A 27694-nucleotide genomic window follows, 5' to 3' on the forward strand; every position below is an offset into this window, starting at 1 on the left:
CATAGACAAGTGCAAGCTTAATACTGAAATTTTCACTGTTATGATACATAGCCTTAGTTTGAGAAGTGATGACATCATTGTGGATTACCTTATTTGAGGTAGTTTTCTTGAAAAGCTCATTGATAATTTTACAATGTTGCTACAGATCAGTCGTGATGATCTATAGTTCTTATCTGAATGGATCACTACAAGTAGGATGCAGTATTATGTGGTATTATGTGGTTCAATATAAACCTAGAGTTCCACATATGCCTGTATAATTTATAATGGCTCTCCTTAAAATGTGTATAGTGTCCCAAAAATGTAGGAGTTTACTCTTGGGCTGGGATGCTCATGTTGTTAATGTTTGCAAGAGATGAGCTATTACTTGTATTTAATGAACTTTCATCATCATCTTTTACCATCACATATCCTTAAGATGATGGCAGATGCTCTGATTGCTCTCGTATTTTCTCAGTTCTGCAGTAGCATGCTCTTCCTGTGTGGGGTGCATCACTTAAAAATATCTCACTTATAATGTCTGTGCAATCGGGCAGTAAGAGTAGTTACTTATGGTCTACATAAGTTTGACTATGTTTCTGACAGTTGTCATCATCTTGGGTGGTTACCATGTAACCTGCTAGTGTAGTACAGAGCACTCATCATGATTAGGCATGAGGCTATTATGCTCCAAAAATTGAGCATTATGCTTTTGAGCAGTGCTCAAAAAATCACCTATTATGCTTTTGAGAATTGTCCATTATTCCCAAAATTATGCCACCATAATTGGCTAATAATGCCAGTTTATTGCTGTATCAGACCATTTTCATTGATGTTTAAGCTTCCAATAGTCTTGAATTCTTTAGCTGGTTGCTGTATTAGAGTATTTCATTTTAATGTGACTGCTTTATTAGAGTAAATAATATTCAGTGACTGCTCTATTAGAGTTTCTGACTGCTCTATTAGAGTATCTCGATCTTTTTTAACGGAATTGTGCAATCTGCAGATTTTCCTACTGTTAAAGCTTTATAATCACCTCAAAATGCTAGCATAATTCCTGATTCCCACACATACCTATTATGCCCGAAATTATGCCGGCATAATCGCCGCATCCCTAATCATGATGCATCACCAGTAGTATAATTATTACTCTTTGTTTTGTTTTAGTGTTATGTATGAATGTGTATTAAATAAAGTTTTGTTGTTGCAATTGTATTGTGTATGTATGCATTGTGTAGTGTACTATTTTGTGTCTCTCTGCCAAGGAGAAACAGCCATGGCCAATTGGTGGAGTTTAAATCAACAATCAATTGCCCTTATCTATAATTTTATAATGGTCATGGTCGCTATGCCTATTATTCCCTGGGGAACAAATTCCATGAGAAGCATCCCTGTCCTCAATACTGGATCACCAGTTATCAAATTGCATCATCAGGTACCAAGATAGGGTACACAATCACCAATGGGAGGGAGGACATCATGTCATAACACATACCATTTTGTATACAGTTACATGAATAGCAATGATTAGATTAATGTGTAGCGTGTTTTTAAAATGTCACTTAGTAATTCAATAGTAGCAAACTTTAATGAACGTAAGTCATCATTACATGTCAAAATACAATAAGTAGCAACATTGGAAGAAAAAAAATTAAAATGTTTCATAAACGTCAATCTTCTAGTTTCCTAAATGATTCCTGGATCTGTTCATTGAGGTCTGCATAAGATGACTTGATGTTTGCCTCTCCATCAGCTACCGGGTCCTGAAGATGCAAAAAAGGAGAAGCAACTGACAGTGACATAAAATGTGATGTTAGCAAAGTAATACGTGACACACACACACTATCATAAAAATAGCAAAAACAGTCAGATAGAAATTAGAAAGAAGAGGAACAACCATACAAAACTGACACAACAAAATTATAACAACAAAATTAAAACATGACAAAGACCACATTACAAATATAGTGAGACCTCCATTAGCCAAATACTTGTGTGTCAAATACAAGTGAACTTGTTGAAACCCATACACATAACTCTATTCAGCTTTACTCTAACAGAGCATGCATTGCGGACAAAATACTCTAATAGAACAGTCATTTCTTTTCAATACTCAAAGGACCATACAGTACATTAGCAGTATATACCATATAGTGGGGTTTTCTTGTGGAGAATTTAATTACAAAAATAAAATTATCTGAAACTTAGTAACAAATTTGCGATATTAAAATTATTGCACAAATTTATCACTCGTATAGTAAGTATTTGCATAAGAAATGGAACAGTGAAATTTAGTCTGGAATAGCTGTGTTTCTTTGTATCTACGATGTATTTCTGAAGTTAGCCAGGAAATAGGGCAGTTATCCAGGAACGCTTGGTGAAGAAACATGTGTTGTGTAGGGAAACAAGCCAATCAGCAAGTTGGTTTGTACATAACAAACAGCTACTCGTTCCAAAATAAGAGTTTTAAAGGTGTAAAATATCTCGTGATGAAATATGTTGAGAATTTTAATACTGCAAAGAACCCAAAACACGAGATAAACCTGCCAGGGGCTTCCCTAAAGAGTGGTAGAGCGGTGCAGCACCACTCTACTTTACCGAGCGGTGCAGCACCACTCTACTTTACTGAGCGGTGCAGCACCACTCTACTTTATTGAGCGGTGCAGCACCACTCTACTTTACTGAGCGGTGCAGCACCACTCTACTTTACTGAGCGGTGCAGCACCACTCTACTTTACTGAGCAGTGCAACACCACTCTACTTTACTGAGCGGTGCAGCATCACTCTACTTTACTCAAACTTCTTTTGATATGGTAAAAATAATGTGCATAATTAACAAATTGACTTTGATGTTGGTAGCAAGTTGAGAGATTTACTGCTCTACTGTATTTGGCTGGGGAAAGCTCTGCCTGCTATATGATACTCAAATCAACCCTTTATAAAGTTATACTTCCTTTAGCTTCCCCATTGAAATTAGTACAGCACAAATGAACAGGTTCAAAACACAAACCATTTCCAACAGAGCTACGCTATATTAATACACCACTATAGATACAAGTCAACAGACGCCAACCTGGAATTTCATTCTGGTCAATTGGTAGATAGCGTCATGGCAGCTTTCTCTGATCATAGCCCATGTAACCTTATTTTCAGACTGTTGGGTACGCTCTACTGCCTGTTGTGCCAAGTTGTAGAAGGTGACAATGTTGTTTAGCATTCCAACTGTCTTGTAGAATGGACAGTAGCGATCAAACTTTGAGTATCCATTTTGCTGGAGGAAATCATCCTTGATCAGCTTAGCTGTTTCTAATGTGATCTTATCACCTTCAGCCAATGAACCCTATAGAATGTTTATTAATAGTGTTGTTAGCATGTACACTGCATTCATGTGCGTGCATGCGTGCATATAGCATGTGTGTGTGCGCGCGCGCGCGTGTTTGCCAACTGTCCAGGACACTACATCATGTAACATACCTTCCCTACTAGCTGAACAATCTCAGACAAATCTTCCTCCTCTTGTAGAATTTCTTTAACCTATAACCAGAGCATTCACACATATAAAAATAAGGAAACTATGGTCGGTCCTATATAAACACCTAAAACTGTGAAGCATACACAAATGTCTGGTTCTATACTTCAAAAATGAATGCCTATTACATCATATGTAATTTCTAACAATTTTGTGCAGTTACCAAAACTACAAGATAAAGTAAATAATGAAGTGTAGAGTTTCCGATGACATCCATTAACTTGAATATGCAAAATATGACAACACACCAAGTAGAGTACAACTTATACATGTACGCATGCACACCATGTATATGAATGTGTGCACGCATGCACACACAGGTACTACTATACTTTGGTTCTCAGTGCGATGAATTCAGGGTAATTTTTATCATAATACTCGTCCAACACTCTGGTGTATTTGCTGTGGCTCATCAACCAGTTGATGGAAGGGAAGTGCTTCCTTTGAGCTAGCTTCTTGTCTAGAGCCCAGAACACCTACATCGTAAATAAAACGTATGATGAATATCAATCAATGACACTAAAGATTCAGAGATATCATGTGGCATACAAAAAGACCAATAAACATGGCAGCCAAATAAATGTCTACAATACAGGTGATCTCCTTTGCTTCATTGCTTTTTATTTGTATGATACTGAAACGTAAAATTTCTTGTATTTGTTTTGCTTATTTTAACTATGAAAGAATGGTGCTATGTGTACATACAGTAGGACCTCCATTATCCAAACACCTGCGTGCCGGTTCAATCACAAAAGTGTTAAGATAAATGAAGCCAATTCATTTATATAGAGGCGCATTCAATTACTCTAATAGAACACACACCTGTTGACAAAACACTCTAAGTCACTGCTACTTTTTGGATAATCAAAGTTTGGATAATAGAACACAGAAAAACAAACAAAAAAAAGCCTACATAAACTTGTTGAAATATTTTGGGGTTGCCCTGAAGACATTTTAAGGCTTGGTTGTATTTGATGGCCCTGACCCCTACTAAGATTTCCACATTTGTTACAGTAGGAATCAAGATTTACACAGAAGCATACACAATAAACCTTCCATCAGGACAAAATTTTGGTGCCACGAGGTCTGGCTGAATGCTACCCCTAACAGAGAACCCATTTCTTCCAACAAATCAAAAGTTCATTACAGACAGACTCCACAGTACAATAATTTATATTAACACACAAAATGCATACCTGTACAATGTTTAGTGTTTGTGAGGTAACAGGATCGGCAAAATCACCTCCTGGAGGGGATACTGCTCCCACAATACTAACACTGCCTTCACGGACTGGGTTGCCAAGGCAACGCACTCGACCAGCTCTTTCATAGAAGGAAGCCAGCCTAGTACCAAGGTAGGCAGGGAAACCATTCTCTATATAAAACACACCATGTACAGATTAATAGATTAAATCTACAAACAACGGATGGACACGTACACATGCAAACAAACAAAATTACAGTAAATCATCATCATAATTTATTCGAATAGTGCAGGAGATATATTTGACAAGAGAATTTAGGCTCATCAGCTCATTGTTGTACAAAAGGATACCAGTAATAATTGTGAAACAGGTCATGCATCTTCATTTTAGTACATTTGTTTTTCCTTAATCTCCCTAGTGAACAGTAAACAAAGTTCAAGCCCTATACTTGTCGCGACGCCAGAACATTGAACTATGTAGCTAATTAACTCATTTAGTAATAATACTGTACGTATGATCACGTGCCATTAGAGATTCTATTGTGGGTTGTACATGTGCGCGTGCTCGACTTGAATCCCTCTACTGCTCGCTGATCCTGAGGAGAACCTGACGTTTCTACGTTTAGTCACACATCATTTTTGGTCCTGTGACCCACAGGTACGCTGAACGCTATAACACAACCGCCGCTACATTTTTGGTGCTGTGGACTTCAACTAACGGATCATGGCAGAAGTCAAGCGAGCCATAAGTTCTCGAAGAGGGTATCGCACACACTTGAAGAAACTTTTGCAGAGTGTAGAAGAGTGTCTTTCTACTACTACGTCGCCCCTCACCACAGATCAAATAGCGACTCTGAGGGACCTGCACGAGCAACTTACCCGTAAGGACAGTCTCATAGCTGCACTAGATACGAAGATTCTTGAAGCTCTGGAAAATGATGAAAAATAGAGGCTGAAATAGTACAAACAGAAGAGATTACGTCACTGGTATCCACTGCTAAGGCCAAGATTACACACCGCCTTACTCCCACTAGTGCAGAAGCAGCAGCAGCAGCTCGACATGAAGAGACACTTCCAGCAACCCACTCCCCTCCTGCTCTTCCAGAACGCCCCATTAGAGAACCTGTCTCACTCACCCGTCTCCCTAAATTGGACTTGCCCCACTTTTCAGGCAACCCACTCTTCTGGCAAGCGTTTTGGGACAGCTTTGAGGCAGCTTTGAGGCAGCCGTACACAGCAACACAGCTCTGACTGGAGTCCAGAAACTGAGCTACCTCCGGGCTCAACTCAAGGGGGACGCATCCAAAGTTATTGCCGGTTTTCAACTTACCAATGCTAACTACACTCATTCAGTAGCTCTATTACAAGAACGCTTTGGCCAATCATACAAGCAGATTGATGCACATATGCAAGCTCTCATTAATCTTCCCACTCCTAGTCAGTCATACACAAGTTTACGTGAGTTTCATGATGCTATAGAAAGTCATATTCGTAGTCTGGCATCACTCGGGAAGACTGAAGACTCCTATGGCAGTTTGCTTGTCTCAATCATCTTTGGAAAGCTCCCTGGAAAGGTGAAGCAAAACCTAGCAAGAGCACATGGCAAGAGAGAATGGACTGTTACCGAGTTACAAGCTGCAGTTCTTAATGAGCTATACATTCTTGAAATGGGTTCCCAAGTAGAAGAGAAACTGCCACCAACAGCAGTATTTGTTGCAGGAACTAGCAAACCAATCGTCAAATCAAAGGCTCAGTGCCCCTTCTGTAAGGGACCTCATGCTCCTTCTCTATGTACCACTATCACAGACCCTAAGCAGCGCACTGACATCATACGCCAGGACAGATTGTGTTTCAACTGTTTAGGACACCATAAGATATCCAGTTGTAACTCGAAACACCGTTGTCACCACTGTCGCTGTAAACATCATACGAGCCTTTGCTCTCTTGGAGACCAGAGTAACTACACAGTTAATCCACCTAGCACTCCAATCAACACTGTACAGCAGCAGAACAACAGTACAACTCAACCTGTTCAACTTCAACCTGCTGGTGTACATTCTGTGACTTCTACTCCATCTCAGTCCACTGGTGTACGTCCTACAAGCTCTGCTCAACATCAACCGGTTTCTCAGCTCCAACCTGCGACTCAATCTACTCAGCTTCAGCCAACTGCTCAACCTACTGGAACATACTCTGTGACCCTCCCTCCCCTGCATAGCAATGCTTGCCTACTCAAGACAGCTGTAGCGAGAGTCACAAGTCGAAACAGATGTGTAGAAGCTAACATTTTGCTGGACGAAGGGTCTCAAAGGTCATTCGTCACTGAAGAACTAACTAGCATTCTAGATCTCCAACCTTACTCTAAGGAGCTCCTCAGTATTTCATCATTTGGGACTAAGCACCCAGTGAGTCGCCATCTTAATGTTAGCAGGGTCACATTGCTCACTAGAAGTGGAGAAGAATTAGAATTGTCTGTCCTTGTAGTGCCATTCATTGCAACGCCACTTCAGAACTGCACCAGCCTTGATTTTTCAGAACTTCCTCACCTTCAAGGCCTACAGCTGGCTCATCCCCTCAGTTCAGACAGTGAGTTTGCAATTTCACTTTTAATAGGAGCAGACTTCTATTGGGACATAGTTGGAGATAAGATTATTCGTGGCAGCGGACCGACTGCAGTTGAGTCGAAGCTGGGATACCTTCTTTCAGGCCCAACACATCAGGGACACCCTTATTCCATGGCTACCAATGTTTCAATGATCGCTACCCCAACTCAAGGTGACTTTGACTTGGAACGATTCTGGACTTTGGAATCAATCGGAGTTTCACAAGGTGATGACACTGTTGAAGTTAATGTGATGGAGAATCATCTTTCCTCCTGTGTTACACGAGCTACTGACGGGGCATACGTAGCCAGGTTCCCATGGAGAACACATCACCCTCCTCTTCCTAGTAATTACACTGTGGCAGAGCGCAGAACACGACAACTAGCAAAGAGACTTGCTACTCAGTCTAAGCTACTGCAACTGTACCACCAGATTATTGCTGATCAAGAAGCTAGAGATTTCATTGAACGAGTTGACACATCAAGTGAGTATGCTGACACACATTACATCCCACACCATGCAGTAGAGAAAGATTCACCAACTACACCCATTAGAATTATTTTTGATTGTAGTTGCCGACAGTCAGCTAGTCACCCCTCACTGAATGACTGCCTAGAGATTGGTGTGCCATGCAGTAATGATTTATGTTCCATCCTCATTCACTTCAGGGTTCATCAATTTGGGTTCTCGAGTGATATTGAGAAAGCCTTTTTGAACATACGCTTGCACCCAGACGATAGAGATTACACCAGTTTTTCTGGCTATCCAACCCTGCAGACCCGTCTAGCCAGTTTCATATTTATCGTTTCAAGGTAGTACCCTTTGGAGCAACTAGTTCCCCGTTCATACTTAACGCAGTTCTTCAACATCATCTCAAACAACACAATACAGCTGTATCTCGTGACATGCAAATAAGTTTGTATGTTGATAACATCATAACTGGCTGTGATACAGAAGATGCAGCTGCTGACTATTACAAAACAGGCACGAGCTATTATGTGTAGTGGAATGTTCAACCTCCGCAGCTGGTCCTGCAATAGTAACAAACTTATGACCAATGCTGTTCAAGACAAGACTGCTGATGATCACAACACTGTTAATGTTTTAGGGCTCCGGTGGGACCCAACCAATGATTTACTGTCGCTGGTAACAAAGCCGTTTCTACTCACAAGCAACCACTTGATCATGAAGAGGCAAGTACTTCAAGCTACATCGAAGATTTTTGACCCATTTGGTTTCATCTCCCTAGTCGTAGTTCGAGCCAAGATTCTCATACAGAAACTGTGGCAACTTAAGGTGACATGGGACGAGCCACTGAATGATGATTTACAGGCGGAATGGAAGAATGTTGCTACTGATCTTAATGATGCACACCTGTTTTCAGTGAGTAGGCGTTATTTTGAACATACACATAGACCACCCTTCTATCCACTGCTTTGCAGATGCCAGTCAGCAAGCATATGGAGCCATAGTGTTCCTTGTACAGGATAAACAAGTATCCTTTGTCCTAGCCAAGACCCATGTGGCACCTTTAAAGACTCTTACTATACCTCGTCTAGAGCTGATGGCAGCACTGGTTGCTACACGACTCACTAATTTTGTGTTGGAAGCCATTCCTACCTGTGACCGTATGGTCTGACAGTCAGATTGTGCTGCATTGGGTCAGTAGTCAGAAACCTCTCCCTACCTTTGTGAACCATCGCATAACTGAGATCAAGTCACTGTTACCTAATGCCACCTGGAAGTACTGTCATACGGCAGAAAACCCGGCAGATTTGCTTTCTAGAGGTACAACTATTGATGCTTTGATGTCTTCATCACTTTGGAACCATGGTCCCAAGTGGCTTCCTGATCCATCTGAATGGCCATTACCTCAACTGCTACCCATACCACCCCTTGTTCTCGCTGCTGCTGTGGAAACAGAGTTTGTACTATATAAACCCACACTGCCAGACACTGGTCTACACTGTGTTATTTCAATTAAACGCTACAGCACTCTATGTAAGTTACTAGCTGTTACAGCGTATGTTATTCGCTTTACAGATAATTTGAGAGCACCAGTAGACCAGAGACGTATTAGACCTATCAGTGCAGAGGAGTATGCAACAGCAAGGTTAAGATGGCTCAAGGACACTCAACAGTCTGTGTATGACAAGGAGATTGACAATCTGCAACAGTTGACCAGACGGTCCAAAACACCTAGATTGCTACTTGTTCGACAACTACAACTCCTTATTGATGCTAAGGGATTTCTACGTTGTGGTGGTCGCATTCATAATGCTCCGTTGAGTGATCTGACGAAATTTCCTTACCTTCTACCAGCAAAGCACCCCTTTTCTAGACTCATTATCTGGGATATTCATAGAGACCTCTACCATTCTGGTACCAACGCCACACTGACGGCTCTGCGGCAAACCTATTGGATCCCTGCCGCCAGACAATATATCAAGTCTGTTCTCCGGACCTGTGTTATATGCCGCCGAGTTTCTGGGAAGCCGTATCCTACACCAGATCCAGCACCACTGCCTTCCATACGAACACAGAATGTTCGCCCATTCACCTATACCGGAGTAGACTTCACTGGAGCACTGTATGTGCGACATAGATTAAGGTCTATTTGTGTTTGTTTACATGCGCCACTTCACGCACTCTACATTTAGAGATTGTACAAGACCTAAGTACAGAGACATTTCTCCTAGCATTTCGTAAGTTCGCAGCAAGACAATCGCTCCCCACTATGATGATTTCAGACAATGCTTCGACATACCTCTCTGCTGCAGATGAATTAAAGGCACTAATGCAGTCACCAGAAGTAAAGAGAGAGCTGGATAAGCGAGGAGATAGCTGGAAATTTATCCCTAAGAGAGCCCAAGGTGGGGTGGTTTCTGGGAACGGATAGTAGGACTTACAAATCAGCGCTAAAGAAAGTTCTTGGTAGACGGCACATATCACTGACCACTTTAAAGACAGTCATTGTGGAGATTGAGGCAGCACTTAACGACCGACTGCTGACATTTGTTTCTTCAGAGCAAGGGGATATAGAACCACTAACACCCGCACACTTACTGCATGGAAGATGAATAACGTGCCTCCCCCATGAAGTGGTAGAGGAGGATGAATTCACAGATCCTACCTATGGAGAAGTTTGTGGTAATGCTAAGCTACTTGCAACTATACTGCAGAATTTCCAGAAATGTTGGCGTCATGAGTATTTGACATCCCTAAGGGAAGTTCATAGAGCTACTGGTAGCAACTCCCAAACTGTCAGAACGGGAGATGTAGTACTTATCCATGATGATACACCTCGCGCCACTTGGAAGATGGGAATTGTGGAAGATTTGATGACCAGAGGAGATGGCATAGTACGAGCAGTAACACTGCGCACTGCTTCCGGATTGACCAATCGACCTGTCACAAAGCTTTACCCCCTGGAACTGACTGTGACAACACAGCCTGAGTTTGAGCAGTCAAAGATCCACCAGACAGAGAAGGTTGATGCTACAACTGCAAAGTCATCAGATCATGCTACACTTGATTGTACTACACTTATGGGGTTATCAACCAGTACCAGACCACAGCGATTAGCTGCACGTAAAGCCACTGTGAAGATGAAGAAGTGGACTAGAGCACTAGCTTGCTGCCCCCTGGAGGATGTCGCGACGCCGGAACATTGAACTATGTAGCTAATTAACTCATTTAGTAATAATACTGTACGTATGATCACGTGCCATTAGAGATTCTATTGTGGGTTGTACATGTGCCCGTGCTCGACTTGAATCCCTCTACCGCTCGCTGATCCTGAGGAGAACCTGACGTTTCTACGTTTAGTCACACATCATTTTTGGTGCTGTGACCCACAGGTACGCTGAACGCTATAACACAACCGCCGCTACAATACTAGAAGCTGAGACTTTTAGAAGTCACGGCACTACAAAGTGGTAACAACAGAAAGACCAACTGGTACAGTAACAATACACAAAATAAACTACAGCTGCTTAATAAACCTACAGTATAATTTACAAATGCAGTTTTGTATGGAGATGTAAGCATCAAGACTATAAAATACATTTAAAACAAAAATGCACAAAATATGTAAACCATGCAGACAGTTCTACATACCTGCAGGCATTTCAGCTAATCTTCCTGAGATTTCTCTGAGTGCCTCGGCCCAACGTGATGTAGAGTCTGCCATCATACTAACATTGTAGCCCATGTCTCTGAAGTATTCTGACAGCGTGATACCTACATTGGTAAATCCGCATAGAACAGGATTGGCATGTGTGAAAATGTCATATGTAGCTACAGTATCAGACCCTCAAAAATGAAATGACCGTTTAACTAAATGATACATGGATGTTTTATTGGAAAGCTGCATGTTCTATTAGAGTATCTGAATAAAAGCTCTGTACGTACATTCTACATGACTTAATGTAATTTCTTTATCTGAACACATTGTCTGGGACCATTAGGGTTGCAAGGTATTGCTAAAACACACACAGAGCAACACATGTACTTACCAGTATAAATGGAGGCCTCTCTTGCAGCCACTGGCATATTGGAGGTGTTAGCAACAAGAGTAGTTCTCTTCATGATGGACTCCTTGTTACCTGCGATCTCAACCTCCAACTATAGTCAAGGAAACCAACAATGAAATGTAATGTGTAGGTATTGAAGTAGTTGTTTGTAAGGGTGTGTAATTATTGTTTTAAAAACAAAAAACTATTACACAGTCAAATACACCATACACACGTAACACTAGCGCTACCATGATATAGAAAAACCATCACCAAGGTTTGCCATAATATCAACATATATCATGATATAGAACTAACTGTAACATTTGCAAGACAAACATATACATAATCGGCATTGTAAGTTAAGGCTGATGTATACTTGTGCTGAGCAATAGTAGAAAATTCACTATCGCGATAGATATTGAAGTATTATTCACGATACGATAATATCACGATAATTACACTTTGAATGGTCTTCAGTAAAATTCCAAGCATTCAATGCTAATGTATACCACAAGTAAAAGCTACTCATGCTTACCAGGTTTAGTGTACAAACCTTTAAACCTCATGTTTTACTTTGGGATTAACATGTGTCCACCATCAACATATAACTTAATTAAATACCAAATAAGTCTGGCCTCCCCCACATCATTATACCAAGAGTTAATAATAGTGGTAGGGAGAGTGTCCAACCCTGTATGGTCTGTCAAAAATGAGCACAGAGTGTAATTGCATTCATAGGAAGTCAAAGGGTTTCTATGGAATGAATTCTGTTTAAGGTGGCAGTATACCAGAAACCCATCTAATGGGAAGCCTTATGAAGTGAAGCCATAATATTACCACAAGAATTTGCTTTATTAGATCACGTGATTACACTTACGTTTGCACTATAATAATATATGGCTAATAATAATATGGCTACGTTACGTGTTAAAGCGCGTGGCTTTGTTGTAAGAAGAAATTCATCGTTGTTTAATATGTAGTAGTAAAGAAGACATTCACGAAAGTAAGTAGAGTAGTATAGAAACTTAGTTTAAGGGGATTCGTATCCTTTGCGTGAAATTTTGGCGGCAAGGGTAATTTGTGGTTTTAGTATGGTATCCTAAATGGTGAAGACGGCTTTTCTACGTCAAATTTTTCTAGTATACTAGCTTTAAATCCTTGTATAACAAGATGCAGTTGTGCAACAAAGGTGGGCGAAGGGCGCAATACCCGAAAAAAATTTTCCGTATACGTAATCCTGAAACTACCGTCCACTTTTCATAGTCGTGGACGCTTGGCACAAGGAAACTATATAAATAGAATGATGTCTGCTTACGCTATTACTATGGTAAACTCATTACGCCCTAGGCATTGCCTGGGAAAACCTGAATAACCCATCGTTTGATCCGTCTTGGTATAAGGCTGCGAGTAAATTGACGTGAAGATGATTATAAAAGGGGTTCCTGAATTGCTCTGTATCCGTATTTCCACGTGTTTTAGCAGTGTGAAATTTCTTATGGCAACAGTGTAATGGTTGTGCTAAAACATGATACAGCATATAACTTCGTGCACTCTTTATTCTGTGTTTTATGAATTTTATAAATCCATGTATCGATTAATAATTTTGTGGTTACCGTCACCTTAAGGGCTTTTGAGAGAAAGGAAATTTATTAACTCTTGATTATACTATACCATGAAACACATTGATAACTGATTGGCTATATCACCACCTAGTTATATTGATTCCATTGGTATATCATGGCAGCAGCACTACACACACACACACACACACACACACACACACACACACACACAGACACACAACACTACACACACGGATGGAAGCACGCACACTCTCACACTGACACACACACATACAGACACACACATACAGACACAACACACACACACACACACACACATACAGACACACCTGCGGGAAATCCTTTAACACTTCAGACATTTCATTCCCACGTTCCCCACACCCGACGTAGATAATGACATCAGAGTTGGAGAACTTTGACAATGACTGTGAAATAACTGTCTTTCCACAACCAAATGCTCCAGGAATAGCAGTGGTGCCTCCTTGCACACAACTAAGGATGATATAATAGTCACATCACAAATACACAAAGACAAGAGAGTAGAGTACACACACACACACACACACTCGCTCATGCTGTGTGTGTCTCATTTATATGACCTCATGGAAACCAAATGATGTCAATTTCAGAGAACTTGTCAGGTTGGTAGCACTGACTTTTGCCTGTGGAAGTAACACACTGTAGAAATGCACAAGCTACTTTTAAACGAATGCAGTTAATAAAACAGCTGCATTAGAACAGTTATTTGAGGTTCAGCTTTCTGTGGACAACAGTTGTACATATAAAAGACAGAGTCCTTGGCATTGTATTGATTTCATGGTGTGGCACTGACACTATTAACTTGATGGGTAAATCTTGATACTAGCGGCCACCTTTTGCCACTTTCACTTTTCTTTACCTGCTTTGCTCAAAAAAGTTTCTAAACACTTAGAATGAGATAACAAGGTTTCTATGCTACAGCGCATTTTAGAGAGAGACACTACAACAATGTGGGTAAACAGCTCCTTTTAACTTTGAGCAATTTAATGTACGAAAAGAAATACATTCTTATCTGAATATGTTCGTCACTGCATGAAAACACTAATGTGGAGGCATTATTGTACTGGATGACTACAGAACTACAACTCTGGTACACACTGCAATAATGTTATTTGTATGGCATCTCGTACATAGTATACCACACTGTGACATGTTAATCGTTGACCACATTAATACTTTTACTGGTAAGAGAACTAGGGATTGACATTGATAAAGTAATGCCTCTACTTGATTTACATAGGTATGTAATACTTGCTGCAGTGTGTTTGCAGAATGTAATAATACTAGTTAGATATTCTCCATGCACAAACATTGTGAACTTTGTACACTCACGGGAACAATGCATCCAGCACTCTTTGTCCGGTCAGTAGAGGATGGTTGGCAGATAGCTTCTCAGAAACTGGTCTAATCTGCCTGACAGGCCACACCTATCAAATGGAGTATACTACTATTATAACTATCCAATATACTTACTGTACAGTATTATCAACAGTAAATTGTGCTAGTAGTTAACACCATTTCTTTCACAGTATTTTCGACCCTATCTGTAAACAAATAGGGCCTTTATTCAAGACTGGGCATTTATTTTGGATAAATAGACAGCATTTAATCAAATTCTAATAGTGGTAGTACACCATTATTGTAACAGTAAGCATAGAGAATACATTGTGTTGTTATTATATAACAAGTATAGTGAAGGCTAGCAAATAGTTGTATGATGCATATCTTCATGCATGCAGACTTGTACTGTAGTGCAACTACGTACTGTATAGTGTTGTGCGCACACACACACGCACACTACATACACGCACACGTGCACCACACACACACGTGCACCACACACACACGTGCACCACACACACACGTGCACCACACACACCACACCACACACACACACGTGCACCACACACACACACACACACACACGTGCACCACACACACACACACACACACACGTGCACCACACACACACACACACGTGCACCACACACACACACACACATGCACCACACACACACACACACACACACACACACACACACACACACACACACACACACACACACACACACACACACACACACACACACACGTGCACCACACACATACACACACGTGCACCACACACATACACACACGTGCACCACACACACACACACCCACACCCATACACACGTGCACCGCACCACACCACACCACACACACACACACACACGCACCATACACACACAAAATACCTGTAACATGGTAAACTTGGACTTTGCTCCATCAAATTCAGTTTCCATCACAACATCCTACAACAACACCAAGTACCATATACAGTATGTAACACACAATATCACCTCTATCATTAACTCTTCGTATATATTACACAGTGTGACCTCTACTATACCAATGCTCACTGGAATTAATGCACCTCACACTTAACTCTCTGAGTCATGTTTTCGGTAACAGAAAAAAATCACACCTTTACCATGCCAGCAAACAATACAAGTTGTCAATTGTCATTAACGTCTCCTATAACTTATCCCCAGTGTCTCCAAAGTAGGGCTCTGCAGTATTGCCAAAAACCTTCGGTATATTTTTGAACTCAGCTACCCATTCTGTAAACACACAATTATTTTGATGCCACAACATCCACTATTAACCACTACGATTTATTCGGTAGTTTCAACATTTTGGTATCATGGTTCAGTAATGGGCCTCGGCTTAGTTACACCACGGTATGACAAATATAAGTATATTGCAGAGCCTCTATATTCCAAAGGGAGCAATGTGCCAGAAATTGGGAGAATGCCATAGAACTTTGAAATGTTAACAATAGACCTTTGGAAATCTGGCTATCACGTGATATGTTGGAAAAGTAGTATTAACTGCTATTTAGTGGAGACCTACATACTCATATAAGCTAGACAGAAGGTCTTGCTATTCACCCACACAAGTAATCAATGTAGATGATTGCACCTAGGTGTCGGGTGTCCCTCCTAGTACAATCACCATTATACTTATCCAAATAACTGTTAGCAGAGACTTAGATGTTACAACATGTGTGTTGAGACCATAACAGTTTACGGTCCAATTAAATCTCTGATCCATATACTGTATGATACAAAATTTTGGCAAGATATATTACTTGCTATGAAAGGATATATAGAACAAGGAAGCCAGTTCTGTATGTACACACTAGCCTTGCTCGGAGGGGACAGTAACTATCAAGTGTCACTTTCCTGGCACAATGGAGCTACTTTCACTGTCACTGCTGCTGTGCAGAATGATGCAACTAAGTGGTTTTTCCCCAGTTTGACCAGCTTTGTGTCCAGCTACCAGTTATTGACACTATTGGTTGTTTGTCTCCACCTTCCCATGGGTCTACTGCAAGTATACATATTTGCACCCATAGCAACCAGTAACCAACCACTATTACTCAAGAGACACTTTGTAGTTACCATAAGCGTAGAAATTTTCGTGGTGTATAAATTTTCGTGGAGTTCGTGGTTTGCAGCTGATCCACGAAAATTAATCCATTTTAACACTCACGTCTCAGCTCGAGTAGACCTATTAACCATTGCCACCAATGCACTTTCCTTATGCGTTACCATAGATATGCTGACGACAACACGTGCACCTGTTAACCACGTGAATAGCTATGTACTGATGGCCTTGTTCAAGTATCTAAGACCCGTTTCCTCTGATTCCAGCAGGCAAGATTCTTTTTGGTGAGTCAACTCCACAAAATGGTTTGCTTAGTCCCAGATAAGTATGCCAGCGTAAATGGAATAGCTAGCCAAAGCTGTATATAAAGTTGTAAACCCTTAAAGCATGAATTTTACTCCCCACAGATCCTCAAGAAAATAAACTGGCTCGTCGAGATTAAACCATGAAAATTATACCCACGAAATTTAATACACTTGCAAACCTGTCTTTTTGGAAAACCACGAAAATTTCACCCACGAAATTTAATACGCTTACGGTAATCCTGTTCAGCTTATACCCATGATTAAATCATTTAAATAGTATATCTTTAGGTGTAGGTGACCTCCCTACTTTTTATGGCTACAGTATGATCCCTAATTGAACCTAAAATTCCTAGTTTTCTTCTACTTGTTTGTTTACTTTTTTTGTTACTTTTTTTTGGGTAACATAATTATGACTGCATGTACGTATCATAAAGAATGATGCCATACTTAATGATTTCATCTGAATGTACATCCCAACTATCAATAACTGAAAAAAAAGTTATGCTTCATTCTCAGCTATGTTCAGCCTGTTGCACAGCGTTACAAAGAATATTACGCAGAGGTGCCTGTCAGGCTAAAGCGATGTCTAATAATGTTAAAAACTAAGCCATTATAGAATACTGAGTTACGCAGGCAGGCATGCAGGCAGGCAGGCAGGCAGGCAGGCAGGCTGGCAGGCAGGCAGGCAGGCAGGCTGGCAGGCAGGCAGGCAGGCAGGCAGGCAGGCAGGCAGGCAGGCAGGCAGGCAGGCAGGCAGGCAGGCAGGCAGGCAGGCAGGCAGGCAGGCAGGCAGGCAGGCAGGCAGGCAGGCAGGCAGGCAGGCAGGCAGGCAGTCAGGCAGTCAGTCAGTCAGTCAGTCAGTCAGTAAAAAGATTCTGTATATAGCAACTTATTGGGAGTATTTTTGGTGGCTCTTAAGACACTTTTGAGCTTGATTACACCTAACCAATACTGCTAAGGTACCATGAAGGTATTGTGAGGCTGTCTCTGGCCAATGTATTTTTTTGTGAGAAAGTGCAAATCATCATGATTCCTAATACTACCATATTGTGTGAAAACAAGGTCACTAGTCTGGTGTTAACATCCCAAATGCATCAATTCATATACAAAATGGCATTCCTAATGCCTAATGCAGCCACCAGCTTAATAAGGTCAAGAAACACACCTACCTATTCACAGGGTGACTATATTAGGCATGTTTTATTGCACACATGTAGCAAATATAACAAGGTGTGAACACTATACACTGAGCTGTTGATATTCAGCAGCCATCCGGCACAGAGTCAATGGGCTGCTGTTCAACTGCACAGTGGTCATATAACATTCTTGAATGGAACCTTGCAGGAAGTATCTGCTGTTTGGAGTAACATGATAAATCATGCCCACCTATAAAATATCACACCTCTTCAACAGCTTAGCAGGCAACAAAATGTGTTAACAACAACAACTTTGATCTCAGCTGGATAATTCTGGAATATTCTTAGTAAACAGTGTCAGTATAAAAGCAGTTGCAGTGGCTGGAAACAGTTTAGTTAGTTGTGCTGCTGTGAATGATCTCAGAATGCAAGCACTCTTTGTGTAAGTGAATTATTATTATGTTATAATACTCTATTGAGTATAGTTCAATGCTGTATGTATTTTTTATGTATGTATGTATGTTGTAGGAAGCAGAAACAAGGTTCATTTGAGGCCAGTATTGCTCTGGTCAGAGACATCATGAAATATGGCAACATATCATCCACACATCAGACTACTATCCTTTCAGCTTTGGAGAAGACAGCTCAGCAGATAGATTATGAGAAATACAGAATTGCTACTCTTAAATGTATGGCAGAAATTTCTACCAAAAGACGCGGACTTCTTAACACTGTTTTGAACGAAGCAGAGCTTGAATATTTTTTATTGGGGCCTTTGACTGCTATGATATGTGACACACTGGGCTGCCAATTTGATTTGGAGTATTGTAAGAACAGATTGTTTTACCGCTTTTACACATCCGACAACCCAAAGATAAACCAAGCTGCAGTCATTACTGCAGTAAAATATGGCGCTGACATAAAAACTGTTACATTACAAACAACTGAATATTATTGTAAAATAAAGGAAGAAGAGCCTTGTGGAAACATCAAAGTGGTAATACTTCTTAGTGAGACAAATGGCAACATCAGTTTTGTCTTCATTCTTTTTCCGTTCACAACCCAACAAGGAAGTGTGCAATATTTGATGTTACCCGAGCACAACTGTACGGCAGACAAGTTAGATGTAGTACTCGAACTAGTACTACTGCTCACAACAGTCAATTATGAAGCATTTGAATTACCAAGTGCAAGTAGTGAGAAAGAGAAACTTTAAAAACAAAAGGAGGACAATTGTAGTTAAATTGAATAACAGGACTCATGATCGATTCACATGTAGTAATGGGTTTTAATGAATTTACAATAATTACAATGTACTAAAGGGCATTATTTAGAGTAAGTCATTAGAACAAATGAATATTGCAGACCGAACAGAGTTCATGGTACAATGAAGAAGTTCTGGCGTAGCCAATTATGGGAAGTTACTTGGTCCCTATAAACAAAACAGGTAGAGGTAGTTATACATGCTGAGTAAAAAAATTTTTTTTGTAAATTGTACACTATATTTCCAACTATCACACATTAAATATACTTCTATTTAATGTCTGCCACCTGGCATTGTGTAAAAAATCTGTAAGTTCCTAATGTAGAACTACATCCTAAAAGGTAAACTACTGTGGCATTCTTGTGCTGTAGTTTGTGTATCCAAGTGTTTCGTTAGCAACAGTGGGGCTGGGTTTCTGAAGCAACTATAATTTGACCAATACCGTACAGTACAGAGGGAAACTTTGCCAAATGCGATTTAGCTTACTATTCGCCAGTTTCCCCCCACCAAAGTTTTCCTCTATACGGTATTGGCAGCAATTTACGTGCATATAAATTTTACATTGCTCACAAAATTACTTACAGGTGAATGATTGTTTTTTTTCAGCTTAAATGCATTTGCATAACACATCTTGCAGTGGGCATTAAATAGATGCTTGGTGCAAATCTAATTAATATGTGAATTGAAAATGGTGTGTAAATAAAACTTCTTACCAGGCGCACACCTTAATTGGTCCCATTCGTCCATTTCGGGTTTTAAAACTACCCAATAGGTAGCAGATAAACATGTATTAACAGGTACAGTTATAACAAAGACTTAGTTTTAAAAGTTGATCACTAAAAAGTTGGCAGAAAACAAAACCCTTTGTAGCAGTGCATTTATTTCTTCACACAGGCACCACAACACAAAGCCTAGCTTCCACATTTACACAGTTGGCCACTTGATTTTGTAGTCTACAGTGTACATTCCACCACACACAGCGAACACACATGTACACTATAATATCCCACAGATTACTGACCTCAATGGTGTAGTCTCCAGCTGGGGCGATGTAGGTGACAGTGCCGGCTGATTTTGGTGGTACCATGACTCTGTGTGTGATCAAAGTGTTCTCCTTTACCTCTCCAATGATGTCACCTCCTGATACATGACTACCAACCTATAGTGGGTAAATAATATTTGTTATGGGATCAAGATGGGTTAAATGGATCAAGGTGTTAAGAATTGATCTCAATAAAGACCACAAATGACAAGTTAGGTCCCTTGTATGGATCAAGGTTTTTATATATACATACAGGTATGTCATTTTATTGACCAAACTCTATGAAGAGGACACCTACTGTATCTTCTAATCCATACACTTACCAGTTAAGGGCCCCAAAGCATACAAAATTCAGGACACCTTGATAACCAGGAGGAGACCCCAAGGTGTCCATGTTACACACATTGTCACTGTTCTTTACATGGCTAATGAAACTAAGTCCCACAATCAAAAGTTTCAACTATGACTATAAATCAATGACTATACAAGAGTTAGTGACATCTCAACTCATGATAGAACCTGTTTGTTATGGTTAGTACAGCAGCGAATTTTGGAGGTGCTACACACAGCACTGAATGTCACAATGTCCCTGGTTGGACATACACACGTGAGCACATACGTACATTTTGTATTGAAAGTTTAACCAAACGCTCACCAAAGTTTTCACCAATACCATTTGAGAGTGCACTTCAAGTTTAGTCTATTAGCCGGTCTACCCCATTCAACCCCACTACTCCAGGCACGTAAATCGCTCTTGAAATCTACGAGGATCATGTGTGTAAGCGTTTGAAGGTGGAATCAATGTATAATACTATAGGGACGCCTCATGTATGTGTATTTTAGCACAATAATTGTCGAAGAAAGCAAAGTGCGTACTAACATAGCCTCCCTCTGGTCCCTGGAATAGGGATCTTCCACTCAAGTCTGATATTCAGGAAGAGTGGAGACTCGACTACACTGTAGTCAAGTTGTAGTTTGAAGGTGGAATCAATGTATAATACTATAGGGACGTCTCATGTATGTGTATTTTAGCACAATAATTGTCGAAGAAAGCAAAGTGCGTACTAACATAGCCTCCCTCTGGTTCCTGGAATAGGGATTTTCCACTCAAGTCTGATATTCAGGAAGAGTGGAGACTCAACTACACTGTAGTCATGTTGTAGTAGTACAGTTATCAGAACCAGTATATGAAAGACAAACCTTCCATTAGAGTAATAAGGACACATACAGATTATTATCTCTTGTAGGGTCTTTGCATTATAGCTGACTTTATTACATAATAAATGTAACCATAATTCCAATTACTAGAGGTGCTATGAAGAGTTCATGAACTCCTGACGATATCACCTAACTAATATTTCCTCATAGAAGTGAGGAGAATGTAGACCCACAACTGGTTTACATTAGGACATGAATGCTATACAAGCACTACAAGTAGAATACCAAAAAGATGACAACATGGTGGCCACGTTAAGGTTTCCTCTAACAGGTATCGGTGGTTTTGCTCATGGACACATTCACTTATGAAAATAAATCATGCAATAGATAATCTCGCAAGGTGATAAATTTGCGATACTAAATTTCTCGCATGAATTTGTTACTCCCTAAGTGTTTGCATAAGAGATGGAAAGCAGTTTGAAATAAGCACACGACAAAACAAAACTCCACTGCTGAAATAATTGTCACAAATTTTAAATTGCAAAGCTCCTAAAACGAGGGATTAAAGTTCTCGTGAGAACAACCCGCTATATGGTATACTATGTACAGATTTGTACTGTAACATATATGGTAGTCATCCATTGTAATGACATGTCTGTACAATTCTAAAGAGGAGACGAGTGTTCTATGTGTAATACTGTATAACATGGCAATGTCGTAACACTGCAGTACATTTGCTCAATAACAAAATCGTTCCAAGTTTGCAATTGCGAAATCTTGATTATTAATAAATACACTTGTACTGACTGTACATGCTTTAGTTAATAGAACACTTTCTACATGAACTGGAGGACACTAACTTATTATGGCAACAGTGTAGCAAACATGGACTGAAAAATATATTATTACAATGCTTCATATCATCCTTTTTTCCGTATTTCAAAGCTTCGGTGACATTTCCGTTACCTGTTATCTCTCAAAAATGGCTTCTTTATTAATCAATTAGTGCTGTTACAGATATGTCATCCCCTGACCAGTTATCAGGTGTGTACACTTTAACCTCTAGCATGAGAAAATGTCAGTAGCAGTGCTTCGTATCAAGGAAAGGCAGTAAGAAAAGAATGTAAAGAGCTAAGAAGCAATTCTGCCAGCAAAAACACATACTGTAGGTATGGCAGAATTGTTATGTATCCCTTCACAAAAAGTTTCATAGTATCAAAGACAGGGTACATGTACAAGTCTGTAAAATTGTCACTGCACCAAAAAACTAAGGAAACAGTACACAGTCATTGATACAAAGATCGTACCAAAATGACAACTACATAGACCAGAAAATGCATTTGGGATGTCACCTTACAAAATAATTCCTTGTTCCAAGCCCACTACATACCATACAATGATGTGTTGAGGATGTCTACTTATTTCTATAGATTCATCCATTCAGGCAATGTATTTAAGTGGCAAAGTGATTCGTAAACCAGTTATTATCAAGTTGTTAACAATGTCGGTAGTTATCCAGCAGAGTAGTGTTGTATTGTTCATTGTGTGGTGTCTCTGCTACTGTCACACTGCAATGTCCCAGGAGAAGGTGTGCTCCAGTTTCTGTAGCAGTCTGGGAATACTGGAATCCAACCCTGGCAAATCTTGTGATGACATCTACCAGATCAACAAGGCCAGCAGAGGAGTATCTACTCACTACTGGATCCAAACTTCTACTGGTGTACACCAAGTCTACTGTGATATGGAACTGGAGTGTGGTGGACACAAGGGAGGTTGGATGAGGATAGCTGACCTTGATACCAGCAGGGGAGATGACTGTCCTACTGGATGGACTAAGATCACTACTCCTGATAACCCTCCTCATCCAGCCATTGATGTGTGCCGTCCATCAACTGATAGTGCTGGTTGTTTCCCTACCAGTTTTACCGTCAATGGATCAAGCTATCATAAAATATGTGGCAAGGTTAGAGGCTACCAGAAAGGCAGTACAGATGCGTTTGCTCTCCGTACAGAAAGCAACAAAGGTATTAATGGACCATATGTAGATGGGGTGTCCATAACAGTTGGAAGCAACCGTAAACATGTCTGGACCTATGCAGTAGGATTCAACGCTCAAGCAATATCTAACTGTCCATGTGCTTCAACATCAGCTCATGACGCTCAGATATTTGTTCAGGATAACTATTACTGCGAACCTGGTGAAGACGGATTTCCCTTGGAAGCACATTTTACTAACAACCCACTGTGGGACGGAGCTGGTTGCAATGGTGCCAACAACAATTGCTGTGCTGATATTGCAATGCCGTGGTTCATACGCAAATTTCCCATAGCTGTACAGGATGATATGGAGATTAGGATTTGTAATGATGGGGGTTTTATTGATGAAAGCGTTTTGGTGGACACTGTACAATTATATGTACAGTAAAACTTGTAGCCAACCACTGCCATTCCTGTATGTTAACTATAAGACATTTATATGAAAACAATATGTACATAACATATTAATAAACTTAATCTCATGTGTATACATAAATGCTGGGGATGAAGGAGGCCAAACAGAAAGGGAGAGTCTTCATGAAAATGAAAAAAAATTAGAGTCCAACTGTCGGCTCTTATTAGTCATTTAGTTTATTCATTTAGCTATGCTGTTTATACCACTGCTTTCATACTTAATTCTACTCAAAGCGACTGTGCCTCTGGTACACCATTGTACATGATAGTTGACCATATCATTCTATAAGAAGTGGGTGGAAGACACACAGGGGATTCTTCACAAGGAAACACACACCAACCAGGAGACTAAGTAGACATAAGTTTTAGGGCTACATATTCAGAGCATGTTGTGAACCACATACAGTATATGCATATTTGGTACACACATTTACATCCATCTGTATTGTACTTGATGTACACCAAAAATGGTCACTTTACTATCAGAGTATTATGTTAACTGGTGTATGTTCTATTAGAGTAGTTGAAGGTTACTAGACAGTTCAGTAATCACACACACCCACACAGAAAAAAACATGACACTAAAGAACAAAAACTATTGAAATAAGAATTTTTGAAATACAGCGGCACCTGTATATATTATCTGAACACTTGCACTCCAGTTAAATCCTAATAGTATTCAGAGAGGTGAATTTGAGTGGCCCATTTATTTGTACGTACACAACTACAAACACTCTAATAGAGCATATACCACGTACAATACAGCTTCTCTGTACTGTACACTGCTTCACATACACAACCTGCATCTTGGAAGTGGAAGCATTGTGGGGTGAGGGGGAAGGGCCAAATGCCATGTGGTGGATCCGCACAATTGAACTTACCTGTAACTTGCCTATAGTACGTACGCGTTGAGCTGGACTCATGGATGCAATTACACATGATCTTGAAATTTGGCTCATTTGTAGTACTGCTTGACCCACTAAAAATATTTCAAAATCTTTTCATTCAAATGTCTGGCATAATATTTATGGCCAACTAAAAATTCACCATACATTTCCTATGGGGAAGCCGTAAAAGTACACTGTCCATTACAGCCCTTTCCCGAACTTGTAATAGAACCAAACTACGCGTGTTTGTTGTTGACACCTTTTGCTATCACCATTAATCATCTGGTTGGTTTACTCTCATGAGGAAAAATTCACTTTTAAATTTTTCAGGATCCAGCTCAACTTGTACATGCTATAAGTGTCTTCTGTAGTGTTGTACTTATCCTGTACATACACCTACGCACACATGTTGTATGTCAGTTTGAACAACGTTACTATTACTACTGGTACATATAAATGATATAACTACAGTGGAACCTCTCCAAATTAAGGACACAATAGAAGAAACCTCCATAATAAGGACAAATATTTTGGTCCCAACAGGTCTGGTTAATACATTTCTTTACTTCTAAAAGAGGAAAACCTCTATATTACAGCAAAGTGGCCAAAAATTCTGGTTCCCAATATGTCTGGAATAGCGAGGTTCCCACTGTACACATACCCCCTGTATCTTTCAATCTGACACAACGTTCTGTTTGTAAGTAAGTATCATGAGCTATTCAGTATTGTCAATAGTGGCTGTAGTATCGACTGTGATACAATTCAGTATCGTAAATAGCGGTTTGTGATACTAAAATGGCAGCATCGCTCAGCCCTAGCTCTATTGAGCAATACAGTAAAGCTATAGTAAGGCGACCTGCCAGCTTGTGAAAATCTCCAAAAGTTGTTTGTACTTTGTACACACTGCAACAATTTATTAATGCAGTCAACTGCTTAACAATACCAGGTTCAGTGGTGACGAATTCAAAGGTATGTTTCACCTAATAGTATTACTTGATCAGAGTTAAAATTACTAACACACACTCACACCACATGTATACAGTGGCCATAATATATAAGACACAGTACATACACATGGCATCAAATTTCTAAATTAATTCTGTTTACTCAATTCAAGATGTAATATTATACAATATTATGCAAGTACACTAATAACAAGAACTATTGGTGAATAGGAAACCAACACATCAGATACATAGCTAGTCTAACAATGTTAATAGTGAGTGCATAGACTAGTCAATTATGTAGCAGTAAACTAACTCTTCACTGCACAAAGAGCTGTACAACATCTACCAAGACATCTTCATCACTGAATGGCTGATCATGACAGAGTCTTATTTCCAAATCTTCTTGTTGGGCTAATGGAAATTGGCGAAAGAAATACGGCATTCCAACATCAACGCAACAGTTGTTATTGGGTTGAAAACAGCCTGCACCATCCCACAAAGCATCGCCTGTGTAGTGCGAGTCACGGCCAGCACTACCACGATTGCCTGACTCACAATAGTAGTGATCTTGTATGAAAGAGTGTGCAGGAATTGCTTGCGTAGCTGCACACGGACAATCCAGTATTGGCTCCGCTATGTTACTATCATCACTAAACCCCATAGCATATGTCCACACATGTTTACGTTCACTACTACCTATAGTAATTGAGACCCCATCAACATATGGCCCATTGATGCTTTTGCTTTGAGTTTCTATGATGGAGAAAGCATCCGTCGTACCTTTCTGGTAGCCTCTAACTTTACCACATATTTTGTGATAGCTTGACCCATTGACGGTGTAATTAGCAGCGTAACATCCAGCACTGTTGCTTGATGGATGGCACACATCAATGGCTGGATGAGGAGGGTTATCAGGAGTAGTGATCTTAGTCCATCCAGTAGGACAGTCATCTCCCCTGCTGGTATCAAGGTCAGCTATCCTCATCCAACCTCCCTTGTGTCCACCACACTCCAGTTCCATATCACAGTAGACTTGGTATACACCAGTAGAAGTTTGGATCCAGTAGTGAGTAGACACTCCTCTGCTGGCCTTGTTGATCTGGTAAATGTCATCACAAGATTTGCCAGGGTTGGATTCCAGCATTCCCAGACTGCTACAGAAACTGGAGCACACCTTCTCCTGGGACACTGCAGTGTGACAGTAGCAGAGACACCACACAATGAACAATACAACACTACTCTGCTGGATAACTACCGACATTGTTAACTACTAGACAATTCCATGAAACTACTATTACTTTAACATTTAAATATCTGCACAGAATGGAGACCATAAAAATAACTTAACATCATTATTATGACAACTTACAACATGAGCAGAAAACCTTGGAATTTTCAGATGCTATTTGTAGCTGCTATTAGAGACCCACATCACCAATCAATGTGTATATTGTGTATGGAAACTTGTGATGGAGACCAATGCCTTACCAAGTGGGAACTAGTGTTACAGAGAACACGCCACAGGCTGACCAATGGATACGTACTTCATGCCGTGAGTTAGCACAAGTAATATCACCACATTGCACAAACCATAAAGCTTCTCTGTTGATGCTAATTT

General features: G+C 40.2%; 2 protein-coding genes across 2 annotated transcripts in view; one reads left to right on the forward strand and one right to left on the reverse strand.

Annotated features, from left to right (window-relative positions):
* Positions 1 to 1548: 1548 nt before the first annotated feature.
* The window catches only part of LOC136254021 (V-type proton ATPase catalytic subunit A-like), a 39106-nt gene continuing 12960 nt past the window's right edge, over positions 1549 to 27694 (reverse strand). Inside the window, exons 6-16 of the mRNA XM_066046662.1 lie at positions 20613 to 20750; positions 15692 to 15748; positions 14787 to 14881; positions 13745 to 13907; positions 11833 to 11941; positions 11435 to 11557; positions 4705 to 4883; positions 3841 to 3984; positions 3454 to 3513; positions 3053 to 3319; positions 1549 to 1742 (exon numbers count right to left, since the gene is read on the reverse strand). Coding sequence (XP_065902734.1) covers positions 1650 to 1742; positions 3053 to 3319; positions 3454 to 3513; positions 3841 to 3984; positions 4705 to 4883; positions 11435 to 11557; positions 11833 to 11941; positions 13745 to 13907; positions 14787 to 14881; positions 15692 to 15748; positions 20613 to 20750 — 1428 coding nt within the window. The 3' untranslated portion in view covers positions 1549 to 1649. The remainder of the gene's footprint in view (positions 1743 to 3052; positions 3320 to 3453; positions 3514 to 3840; positions 3985 to 4704; positions 4884 to 11434; positions 11558 to 11832; positions 11942 to 13744; positions 13908 to 14786; positions 14882 to 15691; positions 15749 to 20612; positions 20751 to 27694) is intronic.
* Positions 18676 to 19778, forward strand: LOC136254032 (uncharacterized). The gene is made up of 2 exons (XM_066046685.1): positions 18676 to 18769; positions 18856 to 19778. Exons 1-2 carry the CDS (start codon positions 18753 to 18755, stop codon positions 19541 to 19543), a joined length of 705 nt encoding a protein of 234 aa, XP_065902757.1. The 5' UTR covers positions 18676 to 18752; the 3' UTR covers positions 19544 to 19778.

Source organism: Dysidea avara, chromosome 1 (assembly GCF_963678975.1).
Source record: "Dysidea avara chromosome 1, odDysAvar1.4, whole genome shotgun sequence".
Lineage (NCBI taxonomy): Eukaryota > Metazoa > Porifera > Demospongiae > Dictyoceratida > Dysideidae > Dysidea > Dysidea avara.